This window comes from Hippocampus bargibanti, linkage group LG19 (assembly GCF_051943395.1).
Source record: "Hippocampus bargibanti isolate YZ-2025 linkage group LG19, ASM5194339v1, whole genome shotgun sequence".
Classification (NCBI taxonomy): domain Eukaryota; kingdom Metazoa; phylum Chordata; class Actinopteri; order Syngnathiformes; family Syngnathidae; genus Hippocampus; species Hippocampus bargibanti.
Genome location: NC_142752.1, coordinates 9,111,758 through 9,130,787, shown reverse-complemented (window position 1 = coordinate 9,130,787; position 19,030 = coordinate 9,111,758). Strand labels below are relative to the sequence as shown.

The 19,030-nt window shown below is 48.7% G+C and overlaps 1 protein-coding gene across 11 annotated transcripts in view; it reads right to left on the bottom strand.

Moving 5' to 3' along the window:
* gphnb (gephyrin b) overlaps positions 1-15,944 on the bottom strand; it is a 65,138-nt gene extending 49,194 nt beyond the window's left edge. For 2 of the 11 annotated variants that reach the window (XR_016118429.1, XM_089021628.1), the window contains exon 1: positions 15,745-15,944. Coding sequence is in view for 10 of the 11 variants with exons in the window: in XM_089021628.1 (XP_088877754.1) it covers positions 15,745-15,808 (64 nt within the window). In the remaining variant the exon portion in view is untranslated. The remainder of the gene's footprint in view (positions 1-15,744) is intronic. The other 9 variants (XM_089021622.1, XM_089021621.1, XM_089021619.1 and 6 more) reach the window with 6 other exon arrangements.
* Between the last annotated feature and the right edge of the window lie 3,086 nt (positions 15,945-19,030).

Here is a 19,030-nt window from a genome sequence, read left to right as displayed (position 1 = left end):
AGCTTCAGTAGCTTCAGTAGGGAAGCCCAGACTTCTCTCTCCCTCTCCCTAGCCACTTCTTCCAGCTTCCTGGCAAATCTCGAGGCATTCCCAGTCAAGCTGGGTGACATAGCCTCTCCAGCGTGTCCAGGGAGGTGTCCAGGAGGCATCCGAATCAGATGCCCGAGCCACCTCATCTGGCTCCTCTATGCGAAGGAGAGGAGGCTGGACTCTGAGCCCCTCCCGGAACACCTCACCAGGGAGGCGTCCAGGAGGCCTACTAATCAGATGCCCAAGCCACGTCATCTGGCTCCTCTGAATGTGGAGGAGAAGCGGCTCGACTCTGAGGCCTTCCCGAATGACACCCTACGGAGAAAGCTCCTTTTGGTCGCTTGCATCCAGGATCTTGTTCTTTCGGTTCGTTCGGTCACAACCCATCGCTTATGACCATAGATGATGGTTGTTACATACTGTAGATCAACCGGTAAATTGAGAGCTTCGCCTTTTGGTTCAGCTCCTTCTTCACCACGATAGATCGGTACAAAGTCTGCATCGCAGCAAACGCCGCACCCACCCACCTGTCGATCTCTCGCTCTTTCCTCGCCTGATTCATGAACAAGACTAAATATCTGGCTACACGATGTCGACTTGACAAAACGGCTTGTGCTTAACCTTCGGGATGCTACATCCATTTAGAATCTAAATGGACGTAGCTGAATCTACTTCTGAATCTAAATTTTAGATTCAGAAGCAACCCCAAGTGTAAAGCTCACACGGGCTGAAATCTAGCATCTCCGCTGCACCTTGGACACAGCGGCAGTCCACTTCCAGTACACACACAGGCACCAGATGTTCAGAGACAGAAAGACAAAGAGCAAAAGACAGCTCTGTTCTTCGCAGCTGATTCTTGGGCAAGAGCGGCCGTAGAGAGAAGAGGCGGCTCCAACACGGGCTGCCTTTGGGGGAGAGGGGACGGACAACTTCCACTGAGGATGAAGGTTATGGGAAAGAACCTAGATATGCTCTAGAGGAGACAGATTGGCAGTGAATGAGAGGAAGGCGACTGTCATGAGAGGTATAGGAGCAACATCGGTGGTAAAAGATTGGAAAAGGGTAAAAGTAGAGAAGGAAGAGAGGGAAAATGTAGCATGGGGACTAATAAAAATGTATAAGAGGGGAACGAGAGTTGCGGAGCAAGAAGATGAGAGAAGAAGGTGATGGAGATACGATAATGAAGTTGAAGGAGGGAAGGAATTCCTGTTTGCAAACCTCCCTCACGGTCACCACCATTTGGACTACGGACAGTTCAATCACTCACAAACGAAGCCCCCGTCCGAGCTTTTCTCTTTCAAAATGTACTTTCTATGACCCACGGCAATCCCTTGTCATGCACATTGCTCACCTGAGCCCCCACAATCTCCGACATCCGAACTTTGAGACATGGTGCATGCCGCATTTCTCAGCAAAAGCCTCCAGTATTGATGTTTTATTAATAAGGCCATAAATATTGAAAAGACACTTACTAATGAAGCCACGCGCAAAGCTCCAGAGACAATTTACAGCGCGAGGGAAAGCAGAGACCTTGAACACGACACCCTAAACTTCTTTTACAGGCCCGCTTTTGAATTTTCAATTCTCACATCATAATTGGAATTGCCCTGGAGTTCCTAAATTACGCACATACAACCTACCCTACACCTTCTTCTACCCTCCTCCACACCGATCAATGGAATCAATATGTTGAAGGAGCTTGATAAGAGGCCACCCCTCCGCAAATATTAACTGGCAGACGATGTGCAAAAATGTGTCCACTCCACTGCCAGGGTTGTTGTCATTTTCACTCAACTCGCTATATTGAGTTCTAGGACTATATAAACATTAAATATAGTGTAGGAAATCTTAGACTCTGTTCTTTCATCAGTGTTAATTCCTAAGTTATATGAGTCTGAGTTATCTGAGCTGGAAATGGGGGCAGCTGTACAAATGGCAAATGCTGCCCCCTCATGAGAGGGGAAAATATTGCCAGAAGTCTGACCAGCACTTTATCGGGCACCCCTGTGCAAGAAAAAACAATACCCAAACAAATTTGGGAAAGGCACTCCACGTCATGCTTTTCAATTCCCGAATAAATTCCGGATTGGCAATAAATGAGTTAATCATAAATCAGAATTCCCTACAGTCCCCATTCTGCCTTCACAAGCCATAATACCCCCTCCCTTGCTTCTTTCCACCTATTTCTTCATCCTTACAAGCTGGTGATGCAGGGAAACCCACAACAACCACATCATAGCTACACTTGTCAGTCTACGTCCTTGGACGAGCTGTGCAAATACACACAAAAGTTTCCTCATTCATTGCACCTTGCTCAAAAGTTTGTTGGAAATGCTAGCTAATATTATCCAGCGTGCTCTTCATGCACTAACATAATGTCGGGAAAGAGGCAGGAGTGCCGGGGTCTAATCAGATCACATATTGACCGTCGCCACAGAGGAAATTTAACGTTTTTATGGGTCCTCTGTGATCGCTCACTCAAAGGGAAGGAAGGATGGGGGTGGGGGGTGGTAGGAAAAAAATGCTAAGTGAAGGAGGCCAAGGGTCACAGTACGTGTGCAAGTCCTGCTCCAGAGTCAAGATCGACATGTCGAAATCAATTTGGGTCATCCAACAAAGGATCACGCACTACCTCGTGTTGACTGTGAAATGGAAAATACAAGCGTTAATCAGCGGTGGACATGAAATGGTGGAAGGAACACCTTGGATACTTTGTGGTTTATGATTCAAGAGTTTTAAACCACAAATGATCCAAAGCACACCATGAAAAACTTTTTTTCCTTCAAAACAGCTCAGAAATTAAAAGTGAAACCTGCGTCTTGTGTTGGATTTCACCGACCCCCTCAGTTTACTGTCGACAAATCCAATTTCATGCCAGCCGAGCAAAACAAAAGCCCGACCAACAGGAGATGAAAACTGGGAAGACACTTTTCTGAAGGTCATGTCCAACAACAACTCCATTATTAAATACCTCCACCAGAGTAAAGCGTGTTAGGCAACAGAATCTCTTGCTTGTCCTTTACGGTGGTTGGTTCCACACTTGCAGTTACGCAAAAATATTTCATTGATTTCCACACACAGAAGTGGAAAAGAAGAAGAAATCTCTCAGCAGGGTGACACGAGCAGACCGATGCAGTCAAATACCGAGCAGATGAGAAACGAACTCAGGATAAGACAGCATGAATCAATCAGACGGGGCCAATCAGCTAATGCAAGATTATCTTGAGTGCCCCGTCTGACGTGAAAGAAGACATTAAGCTAAAATGATGTTTGCTTCACACAAGACTCTCTGTAAGGTTCCAAATGATAAATTCATAGAAAAGCAGAAAAGCGAGGGGTCGAGAACCTTTTTTTCAGAGCTGTAATGAATTCATGGGTGGTAAAAAAAATGCTTAAATCTGCCTCATTTTTTGGATCAACCAGGGTTTGATTTGGGTAAGTTACGTAGTAGACTAACAATGATTGTTGCTGTGTGTATGTGTGCGAGTGGGTGGCTGGTAAAATGTGTGAGTGTATGTCTGTGTATTTGTGACCATATGGGTGTGCATGAACCAATTGGATCCCTTTATTTCCCAAGATACAACATTTTACACACAAACAGACAGACACACACACATTGAAAACCCCAGGCCGACTTGGGCTAATGAAGCAGCCTCTTTGCAGCTACCTTCATTACATTCAATTCTCTGGACAATGTCAGCAAGTGTACGGGTACGCACACACCCATGTGTGATCTTGCACACACCCATCTCTTGTCATGCTTCTTTTTGGCGGACAGCCAGTGACATAATTTAACTTAAATGTATCCATCGCTATCCAGCCATCTACCTAGCTATCTATCTATACACACGCACATACTTGTTTTTATGGGTTTTCAGGACGTACGTTCATCCCAAAAATGGGTACACAATTTTCATGTGATCCTACAGGCTACAAACACACACACAGATACTTGTTTTTGTAGGCTTTCAGGACGTATGTTGGTCCATCCCAAAAATTGATACACAACTTTCCTGTGATACTACAGGCCCCAAACACACACACACACACACACACACACACACACACACACACACACACACACACACACACACACACGCACGCACGCACGCACACACACACACACACACACACACACACACACACACACGCACGCACGCACGCACACACACACACACACACACACACACACACACACACACACACACACACACATACTTGTTTTCATGGGTTTTCAGGACATACATTGATTCATCCCAAAAATGGGTACACGACTTTCGCATGATCATACTGGCTACAGACACACACACAAACACACGCAAACACACACAAACACACACACACACACACACACACACACACACACACACACACACACACACACACACACACACACACACACACACACACATGCTTTCATTGAGTTTTCAGGACATACGTTGGTTCATCCCAAAAATGGGTACACGACTTTCGCATGATCATACTGGCTCCAGACACACACACAAACACACGCAAACACACACAAACACACACAAACACACACACACACACACACAACCTGTCCAAAACAATTAGCCATACTTCACGGAATCCTAAACAAGTCAGCCGGTGACGTTTGAACAGTGTGGCCAGCGGAGTTATCTGGTGGCCTGCAGGCAAGGGCCGCCTAATAGAGTGCTCCACACATCTCATCACTTATCCCCGCCGAGAGACCCATACATGTACAAGTCAGTGCAAGGACAACCAAGAGGGGAAACCCCCCGGAGAGTGGACAAACGCATGTTCAGGCAGATTTTTGTGGACTTTGAATTAGTCGTGCTGGCAGATAAAAGCCAATCATAGAGAAAATATGGATTAAATGAGAATTTCGAATCGCAAAGATGACAACCTGGCCTGCATTTCATCAGACACAAGGAATGTGTCTCCAGTAGAACACGCTGCACTAGTATCATCACAAAAAAAATTGCAACGTGGCACTGTACACTTATATTTGGGTTATTGTTTAGAGAGTTCATGAAGCGTGTCCTGGCAGGCTGGAGCGGCTGGAGAAAAATGTCAGGTGTGATGTGTGATAGAAGGGTTTCAGCTGGGATGAAAGGAAAAGTGTATAAAACAGTGGTGAGACCAGTCATGATGTTTGGACTGGAGACAGTGCCACTGAAGAAAAGACAGGAAGCAGACCTGGAGGTGGTAGAGCTGAAGATGTTGAGGTTTTCTTTGGGAGTGACCAGGTTGGATAGGATCAGGAATGAGTACATTAGAGGGACAACTCATATTAGAGGCTTTGAAGAGAAAGTCAGAGAGGCCAGATTGAGATGATTTGGACATGTCCAGAGGAGAGAGAGTGACTATATCGGGAGAAGGATGCTGAGCCTTGAACTGCCAGGCAGGAGACCGAGAGGAAGACCGAAGAAGGGGTTTATGGAAGTGGTCAAAGAGGACATGAAGGTAGCTGGTGTGAGAGAAGAGGATGCACAAAACCGGGTTAGATGGAGGACAGTGATTCGCTGTGGCGAACCCTGAAGGGAAAAGCCGAAAGGAAAAGAAGAAGTTAGAGAGCTCATGGCGACGGCGGAAGAAGCTGTTTGTCTGCTGGATTTGGTGCGCCTTCCTGAGGGGAGTCGCTGGAAAAGGTGGTGGGCAGGGTGCGGAGGGTCCAGTAGGATTTTCCACACCCTTGTTTCATTCTTGCAATGTGCAAGTACTCAAGAGTTGGTAGGGCTGTGCCAATAATTTTTTCCACCGTCCTGTCTGTTGAAGTCGGATTTTGTCTGTACAACACATAGAATTTACTTTATCTATGAAATGACTGATCGTTTTATGTTGTAATGTCAACTTTTTTTGTCCCCACAACCATATTTGCTAAACTCAATCGACAACCACTCGTCATCATCTAGTTAACTCCTACGGTGCGGTAAATCTGTATTAACATCTTTTAAAATAGAATGCCTGAAATAAATCTCTTTCCACAATATATAACAGGATCGAGAAAGGTGCAATGCTGAATAATTGAGGAAATGCGTGAAAACACCCGGACTGCCATCAAAAACACTTCCATTATTCACACCCATATACACTCCTTTTACTGCTCGCATCTGCAGAGAAGGAGTTAAGTGCAGACAGACAGCAGGTAAGTATTAAACAAAGTTAGGAATGTGTACTGAAGGAATGAGAGAGCAGTGAGGCGATGACAACAGAAAGAGCAAGTGGGAAAAAAGGGGTAAGCTGTAGGAGATGAAATGGGGACATTTAAGCGGGTTGTTGCAGAAAGGGGGTCGACTCACGATGACATGTCATATCCCACCAGCCATGCGTTGAGATTAGCCAAACTAGATTTTAATCATCATTGATATGGGTGTGATTACAGCAACCGATGTTACTAATGTATCAGATGAGCGGGCCAATTGACGGCAATTGCCATCAATTACCAAGGTGATGCCGGCAATCACCATGGTAACAGTAAACACCGGAGGGGAAAATACAGGTGGGCTTCCTTGCTCTCTATGTGTGACGACGCTCGAGTGCAAGGAGGCAGAACTCGAGCGACGGACTCTTGGCGATAGGGTAGGACCCGAAATACACGGCGTGACAGGCTTGGATGGATCAAGAGTCTTTACTGGAACATGCATCAAATAATAACAAACAGGGAAGAGTGGAGAAAGATAACTAAATGACAGCAGACCTGGCAACACGGAAGTGGAAACGGCAATGACCAAAAATACTCCGACGGAGACGGTAGTGAGCGGCAGACAGATATAGTCAGGAGGCACAATCAGTGAATGACAATCAGCTGTGGGAACCCAGGTGAATGATGATTGGAGGGGCCGTCTCCCAAGATTGGCGGAGGAGGTGACAGGAGGGGCGGGGCGCGCCCCGGATGGCAACGAGATGTGACAGTGCCCCCCCCTCAAGGGACGCCTCTCGGCGGCCCACCAGGTTTGGATGGGTGAGCCGCATGGAACGCCCGGGTGAGGGATGGGTCGAGGATCCAGGAACGTGGGACCCATTGACGTTCCTCAGGTCCATAGCCCTCCCAGTCGACCAGGTACTGCACTCCTCTGCCCCTGCGCCTGGAGTCCAGTATCTCCCGCACGGTGTAGACTGCTCCGTCGTCCAATATCCGGGGGGGGGGGGGGGGGGGGGGGCGGGCGTGGGGGCTAAGGGGCTGGTCTCCACTGGCTTGAGGAGGGAAACATGAAACACGGGGTGGATCCGCATGGTGGGTGGGAGCCGGAGCCTCACTGAGACCGGGCTGAGGATGGCCTCGATGGGGAAGGGACCCGTGAAGCGTCGGCCCAGCTTGGCCGAGGACCCTGCCAGCCGAAGGTCCTTCGTGGATAGCCAGACCTCCTGCCCAACCTGGTAGCTGGGTGCTTGCCGCCGATGGCGGTCTGCCACCCGCCGGTTCCGGGATGCGGTGCGTGACAGGGCGTCCCTGGTCTCCTTCCAGACTCTGTGGGCCCGTCTGAGGTGATGATCGATAGACGGGACCTCCACCTGGCCTTCCTGTGTGGGAAACAAGGGCGGCTGATAGCCACAGGCGGACATGAATGGGGACCGACCTGTGGCTGCGGAGACCAGGGAGTTGTGGGCGTACTCCACCCAGGGTAGGTGCAGGGCCCACGACGCGGGGTTGTGGAGGCACACGCACCGGAGGGCCGCCTCCAGGTCCTGGTTCTTCCTCTCCGTCTGTCCGTTGGTCTGGGGGTGGTAACCAGACGACAGGCTCGCCGATGCCCCTAGGGACCGACAGAAACGCTTCCATACCTTGGACACGAACTGCGGTCCCCGGTCCGACACAATGTTCGTCGGAATCCCGTGGAGACGGACGACATGGTTAACCAGGAGTTGAGCCGTCTCGGTGGCGGACGGCAACCTGGTTAACGGAACGAAGTGGGCCGACTTGGAGAATCGGTCCACTACGGTGAGGACGACCGTCTTGCCACGGGAGGGGGGAAGGCCTGTCACGAAGTCGAGGGAGATGTGGGACCAGGGTCTGGACGGAACCGGTAGGGGCTGGAGGAGTCCGGCCGGGGGCTGGTGGGAGGCCTTTCCACGGGCGCAGGTCGGGCAGGCCTTCACGAAGAGGGTGATGTCCCTCCTAAACCCCGGCCACCAGAACCGTTGGGCGATGAGTTGGATCGTCCTGTTGACCCCCGGGTGGCAGGCTATCTTAGATGTGTGCCCCCAGATAAGCACCTCAGTGCGTAGAGGGGGGGGGACGAACAGGCGATCCTTGGGACAGCCCCTGGGGATGGTGGTAGTTCCCTGGGCTTGCTGGACTTTTCTCTCAACCTCCCACCTCAGGGCGCCCAGGATGCGCTGGGCCGGCAGGATGTTGGCGGTGGTCTCCTCCCTTTCTGCCGGCTCATGGATACGGGATAGGGCGTCGGGCTTGGTGTTCTGTGACCCTGGGCAGTAGGTGAGAGAAAAGTCAAAACGGGTGAGGAAGAGTGACCATCGGGCCTGCCGTGAGTTAAGTCTCTTGGCCGACCGGATGGCCGCCAGGTTTTTGTGATCCGTGTAGACGGTGAAGGGGTGTTTAGCTCCCTCAAGCCAGTGTCTCCATTCCTGCAGGGCCAGGACGACCGCCAGCAGTTCCCGATTGCCGACGTCATAATTGGCTTCGGCGGGGCTGAGCCGGCGGGAGAAGAAGGCGCATGGGCGTAGCTTCTGGTCGGTGGGAGAGCGCTGGGAAAGGACGGCCCCTACTCCGGACTCGGATGCGTCAACCTCGACCGTGAACGGGAGCTCCGGGTCGGGATGACGCAGAACAGGGGGGTTGGTGAAGGCACGACGGAGGCGGTTGAAAGCCCCCTCAGCATCGGGAGTCCACCTAAAAGGGAGCTTGGTGGACGTGAGGTTAGTGAGGGGGAGTGCCTTCTGACTATACCCGCGAATGAAGCGGCGGTAGAAGTTGGCAAACCCCAAAAACCGCTGAAGCTGCTTGCGCGTCTTTGGGATCGGCCATTCTACCACCGCTTTGGTTTTGGTGGGGTCGGCCCTGAGCTGCCCCTGCTCCACAACAAACCCCAGGAACGACAGAGAGCGGACATGGAAGTCACACTTCTCTGCCTTCACATAGAGCCGGTTTTGCAGGAGCCGCGCCAGGACCCGTCGGACGTGTTGCCGGTGTTCTTCTGCAGAGCGAGAAAAAATAAGAATGTCATCTAGGTAAACAAAAACATTGAGGAAGTCCCTGAGCACATCATTTATCAAATTCTGGAATACGGCAGGCGCGTTCGTGAGCCCGAACGGCATCACCAGGTATTCAAAGTGCCCTAAAGGTGTCTTGAAGGCTGTTTTCCATTCATCCCCCTCACGGATTCGGACCAAATGGTAGGCGCTGCGAAGGTCTAATTTTGAAAAAATGGTGGCGGACTGAAGGGGCGCGAAGGCCGAATCCATGAGGGGGAGAGGGTATTTGTTGCGGATGGTGATGTCGTTCAGGCCCCGGTAGTCAACGCATGGGCGCAGGGATCCGTCCTTTTTGTCGATAAAGAAAAACCCTGCGCCCAGCGGGGAACGCGACGGGCGAATGAGTCCCGCCGCTAGAGAGGAGTCTATGTAAGTGCTCAGGGCTTCCCGTTCCGGTTGTGAAATGTGGTAAAGTCTGGAGTCCGGTAATGGAGCCCCTGGCTGCCAGTCAATAGCACAGTCATACGGTCGGTGGGGCGGCAGGGATTGGGCGTTGTCTTTGCTGAACACCTCCCGCAGGTCGTGGTAGCAATGTGGCACGCCTTTGAGGCAGATGGCCTCGGGCGGGCCACCGCGGGAGGGGTTACGCCCTGCCGTAGCCGACCGCAGGCAGTTTGCGTAGCAGTAGGGGCTCCAGCCCTGAATGGTGGGGCCCTCCCAAGAAATGGATGGGTCATGGGCCTTGAGCCAGGGGAGACCCAAGACCAATGGCGCGTTCCGGGAGGGCATAACAAAAAATTGGCGGTGCTCCACATGGTTGCCTGCCACTCGGAGCTTAAGTGGGGCCGTGAGGTGGGTGACCCGGGCTAATAATCGGCCATCCAGGTCGACGATCTCCTTAGGGGGAAGGAGATCTATAAGTTGGCAGCCCAAAAGGTCGGCCAAGTGGGGGTCGATGATGCACCCGTCGGCCCCCGAGTCCACTAGTGCCCGCACTCTTTGGGAGCTGGAGGGGCCAAATAGTTCACTTTCCAGCACCAACCGTGTGACTCGTGTTGTGGACTTAGCCCCCAACGGACGCCGTTTCGGCGGGGACTTACATTGGCCGTGGGTCCTAGGCTGGGGGCCTCGGGTGAGACGAACCCTCGGGTTGGCGCGGTCGTCTCCCCCCCCTATCACCATAGGTTCAAGGAGTCCCTCCTGGGGCTGCGCGCGGTCGCTGCCGGGTGTGGTCGACCGAGGTCGGCTTCGGGGTACCTCGGGCCGTCGGTCGCTCAGCTCCTTTCGCCGCTCTCGGAGACGATGATCCAAGCCGATGACAATCTCGACGAGGTCGTCGAAGGTGGTGCCGGCGTCGCGGGTAGCCAACTCGTCCTTTAGGTCGGAATTCAAGCCGCGACGAAACACCCCCCTCAACGCTCGGTCGCCGTAGCCGCTGCCAGCGGCCTGGATCCGGAAAGCGACGGAGTATTCTGCGGCCGAACGGGCCCCTTGGACGCAGTCGAGGATTCTCCCTTCCGCCTCGACCTCCGTCACTGGATGGTGAAACACCCGGCGTATCTCGGCTACGAAGTCCGGATACGAGGCGCACAGCTCCGGTCGGGACTCTCGTACCGCCAGCACCCATGTTTCGGCTTCACCCGCGAGCAGGCTGGTGATGAAGGCTACCTTAGCCTCATCGCTAACGTAGGCGTCAGGATGTTGTTCAAACACGAGCGCACACTGCATGAGGAATTGAGCGCAGCGCTCGGTTTCACCTGCGTAGCGTGAGGGTTGGGGTAGCGGGGGAGTGCGCCTGCCCACGGGCGGGGGGGAAGGAACAGTGAGGGTGGCGATGCATGTTTCCATCTCCTTGAGGCGTTGAGCCAGCGAGGAAGTGGCGTAGCGCATTTCCTCAATCGCCTGGGCCAGCTGGCTCGAACGCTCCGCCTCTTGCACAAGGGCGGCAAAATACCTGTCATCGCCGGCGGGGTCCATGGGTGGTCGGAGTATTGTGTGACGACGCTCGAGTGCAAGGAGGCAGAACTCGAGCGACGGACTCTTGGCGATAGGGTAGGACTCGAAATACACGGTGTGACAGGCTTGGATGGATCAAGAGTCTTTACTGGAACATGCATCAAATAATAACAAACAGGGAAGAGTGGAGGAAGATAACTAAATGACAGCAGACCTGGCAACACGGAAGTGGAAACGGCAATGACCAAAAATACTCCGACGGAGACGGTAGTGAGCGGCAGACAGATATAGTCAGGAGGCACAATCAGTGAATGACAATCAGCTGTGGGAACCCAGGTGAATGATGATTGGAGGGGCCGTCTCCCAAGATTGGCGGAGGAGGTGACAGGAGGGGCGGGGCGCGCCCCGGATGGCAACGAGATGTGACACTATGTAGCGGGACTCAATCTTTTTCTTCTCCCAGAAAAAAACAAACAAAAGCAAAGGAGGAACTAACAGCTGTGAATCTTGAATGCATTTACTCTAACATTTGAACCCCAATAATGACCCCAAGAAATGTTTTTGAACCAATCAGATTGCGTTATTTTAACTAATTCACTGCCATTTAAAAATTTATTCTGGAATTGAAAATAGGATGCGCCATTCCCAAATTTGTTCGGGTTTTGTTTATTCATGCTTGGGTGCCGATAAAGCGCTGGCCAAGGCCTTTGGCAATGTTTTTCCTTTTCCACAAGGGGGCAGTATTTCCCTTTTTTCCATATTAGCACTTTGTTCCAGCTTCAGCTGTAGATAAAGCGCTACATAAACCACTATGAATATATTGAATTTGACAGTCGCCCTCATTTCAAGCTCATATAACTCCAGACACATATAATGTAGGAATTAATTCTTTTTTTCTGATGAAAGAAGAGAGTCTAAGGTTTCTTCTTCTTCAAACGGTCCAAAGCGGAGAGGAAAGGACATTGAGAAGAGAAAATGATGCGGAAGAAATTGCGCGTGTATATATAAACGTGATAGACGTAAATTATTAGAGTTCAGCGTAACCCGGTTCAGTGGACCTTCATTACCCCCTCTCCCCCCCTCATTTAATTCCTTCAAGATGTTGCAGACCAACAATGGAGTTTGCGGTTGTGTAGATAATGCCTCGTGAGATGCCGGGCTGTCCAAAATGGTACACGATTTAATTAACCTTTTTGTTAATTAACATCTCAACAATAACACAGAGGGAACCACTAAGAAAATTTACAGTAGGGATGGGAAAAAATCAGCTCATATAGTTCGGGATTTTAAATTAACTAACGTAGATTAGAAGGGGAAAAAAAGACTTAGGCTGGGGAAAACGATGGTCAGAGGTAAACTCGAGATTTTGTGACGGTTGTGTGAAAAATGTACATAGTATTATATAATCATTCACATCTTTTTTCCATTTTGAATTTACATCTGTGGAATATATCCTTTGCCGATGACTAAACCTTTGCAAACTGCATGCTAACAGAAATTAATAACCAGCATGAAAATGGCATCGAGCACTAACTGTCCAATGGTTTTATTTATTTATTGATTTATTTTTGAATAAATCAAACCATGCCAGGTATTGACATGAAAAAGCTTCATTTAATCGTTTTGACCTCCCAAGTAAAATATCAAACAACCTTCACATCTTTGGCGACTGCAGCTTAACAAGTTTAACGTTTCGTCCGAGTGACGAACTGCGATGAGGTTTTGGGGCCATGGGGATTACTTTAGCAAACACGGGCAAGGGGGAGCGTGGTGGGTGGGTGTGTAGTAGGAAGTTGGAGGAGCTGAGGCCCTCAATGTTTCCCGACGACAACAATCGGCTCCACATTGGCTGATTCAGCACTTGAAAATAATTCCTTTCGCAGAGAGGACTCAATTCTTATTCTGTTTGTGTCTCACTGTTTCGCCGTTGTCTATTCAGCTCACGTGGCCGCCTGCCTTCCTGCTGTCCGCTGTGACAGCTGCGTGTGCGTGGACATGCATAAAGAGCGAGAGGGCACCCGAGAAAGAAGGGTCAATGTTTGCGTTCCACAACCTTTTACAGTACAAATCCAACCCAATGAGAGGGGGTGAGGGAGCCCCCCCAGTTTGACGACATGGCCATATTTATTGATTTTAGCATTTACAAACAAGCTCATATTTTTTTTTCATCATCAAGGTCGACACATACACCAATTAGACTAATAAACTAATAAAGACTAATAAAGGCAAATCCAATTAGGGATTCATACCAAAATGCAAAGGCATCAAGTGAGATTTTTGGGAAATATCCCATTGTCTGCTCGACGTGGCATATCTGTGTGTTAAGGAGGGGCTAAATGATGGAGGTGAGGGAGCCTAGATCTCGATTCATCGATGGGTGACCAAAGCCTGCAGTGGACAGCTGACCTTACACCTTTGAAGGAAAGTAAGCCACTATTTACTATTAACTAATTCACTGCCATTCCCGAATTTATGCAGGAATTGAAAAGTGTGACATGGAGCACCATTCCCGAATTTGTGCGGGTTATGTTTTTCATGCTAGGGTGCCGATAAAGCGCTGGCTGTGGCCTCTGGGAATGTTTTCCCTCCCACGAGGGGTTAACATTTCCTTTGTTTCCATGTTAGTGCTTTGTTCCAGCTTCAGCTGTCGTTAAAGCACTATATAAACCAATAGTTACGTATTGCATTATATTTTGGACAGCCACCCTCATTTCAAGCTCATATTACTCCAGACACATGTATTTTAGGAATTAACTATTTCTTTCTGATGAAAGAATAGAGTCTAAGGTTTCTTAAACTGGATTGAATCTTTATGTAGTCCTAAAACTCAATATTCTATGGGTCCTGGAATTCGAGTGACATTAAGGAAAAACCCTGGCACTGGAGTAAACAAATTTTTGCCATATCATTGTCTAAGGTTTTGTATGCTGGATTGAATGTTTATGTAGTCCTAAAACTCAATATTCGGTGGGTCCAGCAATTTGAGTAAAAGTGACAAAAACCCTGGCACTGGAGCGGACACATTTTTGCACATGTCTGGCAGTGAATGACTTAATCTGCACTTCTTAGACTTGGAAGTTTTTACTGCTGACAAAAAAAGACAAAAACCCTGGCACTGGCGTGGATTTTTTAAAAATACTCACATAGGTAAAATATATTTTAACATGTTTGTCGCTTGGATCGTAGGAGAGGAAAATGTCCATTTCCCGTGCCCTAGCAAAAAAAAAATCATTTTTTTGCACCAAAACTGCTATTGTGCATGACCCTTACGCAGCTTAATTTAAAGGAGAAGTACTCCAACAATGAGCCCACCTCTTTGGGTTTTTCTGGACAACACGGAACACCCAGTGAATATGTGCATTCCTGAGAGGGCAGCATATTCCCCTGCAGTTCCAAGGTGCGAGGGTCCAAATCCCGGGCCGCCTTCCCAAATTGAGATCAATAAAAACATAACCTACTTGGCCGTGCAATGAAAGCACCTCCACTAAGTGAAAGTGGATCCAAATTGAAGCACGTTTATTCTGCACTCCGTGACTGATATGGGAATCGCATGCTAAGGTAAGTGTGGACCGATTTCAGCATGGTCAGTCTGTTTCCAGCCAGGGGTGGAGGATGCAATGATGATGCGGGGGCGAAGGTATGCACCCCCCCCTTTTTTTTTCTTTTGGTGAGGAGGGTTCCCTGGCAACATTTCGGAACACGGTCATTAGCCCACAGCTCTACCGCTGCCATCACTACTGCATCCATGTGGGAGGACGTGAGGGAGGGGGGGGACGCAATAAAGTGTACCGCATATGTGTGATCTCTCCTTTCCTGAAATATTGATCCAGGAAGCCCCACACAGAAAGGACAGCAAGCATAGGAGAAAGGAAAAGGACGGAAAATGGGAAGCTGGGAGGCTATTACTCTGGACAGCTTTGATCGTGCGTCCTCTGAAATGGCATTTAGCTAAGGGGGTAAATGAGGGGGGGGAGGGCATGACAAACTCACGATAACATGACAAAGAAAGAGGATGCACGGCTATAGACGTGTAAAAAAACAAGGCCGACGGCCAACAGATCCGACACATCCGTTTCCCAACGTTGCTACGTGAGAGACGCGCAGTCATCATGTCTGGTGGACCCCCACCCCCAAACCCCCCGGCCCCATCCACACAAACACGCTCACACACGCACACGTCTTATCCGGTATCTAATATCCACGCGGCCACCGCGGATCCAACATGTGTCCTACACCCCCTCCCTCCCACATGTGACACGCACGAGCGTTTTTGGCACAGGCCAAGAATGCCATCATCCGCTCCGCCACCTTGAACAACACCTCCAGCCGAAATAATATTTTAAATAAACCCGCTGTGTGTCCACATACGTGGCACGGGGAAAACACACGCGCGCACGCGCTGTCATTTGTATCTTAGGTAAAGCAGATCCGCGCATGAAATATTCAATGCACATAAACCGGCCACCTCTTTCGTCTCCTTTAAGGGAACGTACCGTAGGATTTGCTCGTCTTTGATTGAGAGACGGAACATGCACGCACCAGCAAAATTCACGCACCTTTGGTTGCAATTAAAGAGGAAAGGGGGGGGGGGGTTACATCGATCGCTGATCGGCATCATACCTGTCAGGACTCCGACCCGAATTTGATGGTCGTGGTTTGTTAAAATCATCCCGTCCGACGCCATGTTCAGCAGCGTTGTCGCCCGCACCGACAACTCACGGCAGGGCCCAGAGCCGATCGCATCGAACTTGCTGGGGAGATGGGGGATGAGGATGAAGCGGGGATGGAGGAAGAAGAGAAAAAGGAGGGAGGAGGTCGAGGACGAGGAGCGGTGGGATGGAGCAAAGTGGGAGAGAGAAAGTGAGGGGAGGGGGCAGACAAGATGAGTAGAATGTCGAGCAATCACCGCATACAGGCGTGCATCACTCAGCTGGCCCACTGACACAGTACCAAATTTAGACACATTTCTGTAGTGGAAACCCGTCTGGTTTATTGTATACAATTATCACAAATATTTTTACATTAAAAACTCAAGCACGATGAGGGACTGAATTTGTCTCATCAACGGCAATCTTAGATTGAGAAACATTCCATATTTCACATTATGAGAGTATTAGAATTAGATATTGGAATATTTTCTCATGGTTGCTGGCAAATAGATCTTGATGCCCCTTTACTATCCTAAATTGCATCAATACCTTTCAAAATAAAAAGATGCAAATAAAGCAGACATATTTTGTCACGCTTTGCAAGGTGGTGGTGGTGGAGGACCCAAAAAAAGCAGGCAGGAAGGCGGAGGAGGGTATATTTGACAAATTGTATTAAATAAAGTCAGCAGGAACAAAATCTCAAACAGCAAAGTCGTCAGAACAAGAAGGTCCAAAGTAGCAAACAAAACCATGCGTAAAACATGACAAGATGAAGCAAACCTGACTGGTTGAAATAAAACAATGACGCGACACTGAATGGTCGAGCTGGGAGTCCTTTTAACTCATTCACTGCCATTCACAAATATATTCGGAAATTGAAAATATGACGTAGAGAAGCATTACAGAATTTGTCCGGATTTTGTTTTTTCTTGTTTGAGTGGCAATAAAGCCCTGGCAAAAGCATTTCCCTTTTTTCCATGTTCGGGCTTTGTTACAGCGCTATATAAACAAATATGTATGTATTTCATTGTATTTTGGGCAGCCGCCCTCATTTCAAGCTCATATTACTCCAGACACATAATTTAGGAATTAACATTTTTTTCTGAAGAAAGAAGAGACTCTAAGGTTTCTTAAACTGGATTGAATCTTTATGTAGTCCTAAAATTCAATATTCTGTGGGTCCTGGAATTCGAGTGACATTGAGAAAAACCCTGGCACTGTTGTGGATACATTTTTGCATGTATGGTGAATAAGTTAATTGCCACCGATAAAAATGACCAACAATTGATCTCATGCTAATGCATTTTTAGGATAAGCTACACAGTATGGTATTCCCTTTGTTTGATGTTTAGTTTGACGGTAAGCATAAACAGCTCAAAACTTAACTGCAATTACACAATACTAAAAGACACTGCTTTTATATGCATCAAAGTTGATCAATTAACACAATTAATGTTCCAATAAAATCATGACTTTGGGCATTTTCTCTACATGTTGCCCACTTGGTTGCTCAGGAAAAAAATCCTTCATTCCGTTTCAAAGCTGAGCTACATGAGAGAAGATCACCGTCTGACCTGTAAAAATGCAACCGCATCCCCCAGCTGTGGTGCTATTTATAGTCTTGCTGCACGCCTCCACTGTGTATAATTTCTCGTTTGTTCTCATGGAAAGAAAGAAAAAGTGTCCATGCTCTAGCTGGGGTATCAATATACATAATTCATTAACGTGCAAGCGCACACAAACGCACACACAGGCGGAAGAAATGGGGCCACACTGTGAGCTTGATTTGCCCGCTTCATGCATGTTGGCATGGGTCTCTCCGATGAATGAACCATGAAACTGAAATTACTTCCATCAAACTGGATGGGCAGGACGATAGAAGCTGACAGAGCGGCACACAGAGACACATTTTTCATTTCAAACTGCAAGACAAGAAAGGTTAACCATTCATACAACTGAAGTAATTTTCCAACATTACAAGCTTCATGTCCATTTCCATAAACGATCCACTTTCGAATCTTGGATGTAAACAAAGACAGAACGGCCAAAGTGCTGCTGCGAGGACAGACGAGCGAACAAAATGCTCACAGAATTCCCTCGCCCGGCGCCAAGTGGAACCCCATCTGGAGTTTTGGACGGGGCCGCGTTGACGTAGCGCGCGTATGCTCGTGCGTGTCATAATGGCGGGGTAATTACCTCACTGTCAGTTGAGCTGCTGGCTGCTCACCGAGAGGTGATGAGGAGGCAAGGGCCATCTCGCTCTCCCCTTCTCCCTTACCATCCATCACAATAATAAGGAGAGCCCCCCCCAGCTGATGGAGGAAATAGTAAACACGTTCTTCCCTCTGGTGATTCACTTCTTTTTCCCATCCACAAGATGCAGATGAAAGGCCAAGGGCAAGAAGACGAGGCCAGATCTATAGGCACGTGACATGCTGTATGTCAGGACTGTAATCTTGACGATATACGGGGAGGGAGATAGAGAGGGGAAAAAAAATCTTGAGGGGATATAGTCATCCTACAAAGTAGAACGACGGAGATGTGGCCAAATTTGAAGTTGAATATTTTTTTGGAGTGGAGTGGTGAGGATATATATATATATATATACAGTAAAGTCTCGTTATATCGATATCGGATATATTGATAGTCCCGGTTATATCGATACTATTTCTATGCACGCACGGAGAAAATTACATGCAAACGGGGTCGGATATATCGATAGTCCCGGTTATATCGATATTTTTCTGACTCCCTTGAATATCGATATAACGAGACTTTACTGTATATATATATATATATATATATATATATATATATATATATATATATATATAGAGAGAGAGAGAGAGAGAGAGAGAGAGAGAGAGAGAGAGAGAGAGAGAGAGAGAGAGAGAGAGAGAGAGAGAGAGAGAGAGAGAGGGAAATAGAGAGAATGACAGAGACATAGAGAGAAAGAGAGGGAGACAGAGAGAGACAGAGAGAGAGACAGCGAGAGACAGAGAGGGAGATAGAGAGAAAGAGAGAGAGACAGAGAGACAGAGACAGAGAGAGAGAGAGAGAGAGAGAGAGAGAGAGAGAGAGAGAGAGAGAGAGAGACAGAGAGAGGGACAGAGGGACAGAGGGACAGAGGTACAGACAGAAAGACAGATAGATACAGAGCTATTGTATATAGATAGCTGTACCTATATACATGCACGCAAACATACGCACACGCGCACGCGCACACGCACACGCGCGCACACGCACACACACAATTT